The 1,947-nt window shown below is 45.6% G+C and overlaps 1 protein-coding gene across 1 annotated transcript; it reads right to left on the bottom strand.

Annotated features, from left to right (window-relative positions):
* Positions 1-537: 537 nt before the first annotated feature.
* On the bottom strand, positions 538-1,305 carry LOC106442623. The gene has a single exon (XM_013884286.1). The coding sequence runs from the start codon at positions 1,303-1,305 to the stop codon at positions 538-540; it is 768 nt and encodes a 255-aa protein (XP_013739740.1).
* Between the last annotated feature and the right edge of the window lie 642 nt (positions 1,306-1,947).

Raw genomic sequence — 1,947 nt, 5'->3', positions numbered from 1 at the left:
GAGTTCTTGAGTTTTTGTTTTTATTCTTATGTGAGCCAATCTTTTGGGGCCGGGTCGACTTGTCGTAGATACTTTTATCGACGTGTGTCTGATGCAACAAAAGATTTTGTTTACGAGTTTTTGCCGCGTTGGATGGCTGGGCTGGCTGTTTCTGAAGACTTGATCAAGGTCTTGGTCTGCACCCAACCATTATAAGTATTCGAGGAATTGCGTTGAATGGATATAAGATATCGAATGAGCTCGAAGTGCGAAGCATAGAAAAAACTAGATTTCATTAAAATGTCAAATGTCGTTATATTACAAATGTGGGATAGAGATGGTAGTTTTGACTTTCTATTCGAGGTCGATGTCGTCGTACTAGCATGCTTCATTCGTGCGTCTTTTTGAGCTTTGCAGTTGGTGGGTGACTGAACTCGTGTCATGAGTTGCCTACGTACCCTCGGCGAGGGATCAAGTCATAACGTAGTTCGATTGTTTTCCCTAGGAGTAGGGTCGCGTACGTGCGTACGTCTGTTCGGGGACTTTGCATGTTTGTTTTTAGGCGTGCTGCTCGATATCCTTGAAGCTTGCAAGGTAGCATGTTCTGGAGCTCTTTTGACTTCCTCTAATAGTTTTGATCCCTTTTGGAGTTGGGAACTTCTGGCATTGGTGATAGGATGAGGAAACTGCCTTCAGGCTATACAGCCAGGGTCTTCCGAGGATTGCGTTGAACGGGGCTGGACGATCTATCACGATGAATTCGACGATTTTCCTGACTTCTCCGGCGGTTACTGCGAGTTCGATTGACCCAAGGGAGTAAGTAGTTTCTCCTGCAAATCCGATTAGCGGAGTCCGTTCTTGTTTAAGGAGGGCCTTGGTGAATCCCATTCTCTTGAACGCGTCATAGAAGAGGACGTCGGCTGAGCTTCCTGTATCGATCATGACCCGAGATAGTTCGCAACCGCCGACGTAGAGTCGTATTTCGAGAGCATCGTCGTGCAGCTTGTCGAGATCTGCTGTCTCATTTTCGTCGAAGGTTATTTCATGGTCGGGACCTGATAGGGGCTCCTTGATTCCGACGTTGTTTTCGGCTCTTCGTTGGTATGCTTTGATCGAGTTAACTGAGTTATAGAACTTAGAGCCTCCGTAAATAAAGTCGATTCTTTTTTTATTTTTACCGCGACCCGGGAAATTCCATTTTTTGGGGGTGCTGGTTGGTAGAGTCTCTGTCCCCCCAGACTGGTTGCGATTAAGAGTTCGCGTGCTGTATTCTTTCCGAATTTGTGGGGCAATCGGTCTTTCTAGTAGTTCCCGGATTTTGGCCATCTTATGCTTTCACTTGATATTGGGGATTCTCCTGAAGGGAGACTTTGCATTTGGGTTGTCTTGAGTAACGCTAGGAAGAGGAGGAGCCTCGTCGAGGTTCTCTAGTGTGTGGATTGCTACTATAATATCGATGCAGATTTTTCCTTCGGTCTGTCCTTCGATTTTGTTAGGGGTATCGCTCTTTTGTCCCCATGAAATCATGTCGACTATTTTCTTCGGTGTTGGGGGTGGAGAGCAAGGTGATTCTAGCTCGGTTTATCTGCTTCTTTTGTTCGAAGAGCCCTTAGTTTTACGATTGGCTTTTGGAGTTGCCGGTGCCTCCTCTTCTTCTCCAGTATCTTCGCTGGTTTCTTTATTTTTGTTTTGATTGCAAATTGCTGCTCGAAAATCCTCGGTTGAATGACCTTTACGGTTATGGAAGGCACATAATTTGTTGAGATCGTACGTCAACAATTTGTTTTGCGGTGAATTTTTTATCGCATACGAGTGTTGCCCTTTAGTTGCTGGTTCTTTGGGAGCATTAATATTTTTGGCGGCGTTATTTTTGTTTGCGCTGTACTGTTCCTTTAAAGCTGCGACCTCTTCCTCGTGGGTTGCGAAGTAGGAGGCTCGATGTAAGGCGACGTCCAACGAGATAGGTGC

The sequence above is a fragment of the Brassica napus genome, chromosome C2, assembly GCF_020379485.1.
Source record: "Brassica napus cultivar Da-Ae chromosome C2, Da-Ae, whole genome shotgun sequence".
Lineage (NCBI taxonomy): Eukaryota > Viridiplantae > Streptophyta > Magnoliopsida > Brassicales > Brassicaceae > Brassica > Brassica napus.
Note: the sequence above shows the minus strand (reverse complement) of the source record. Positions and strands in the feature narration are given on the sequence as shown.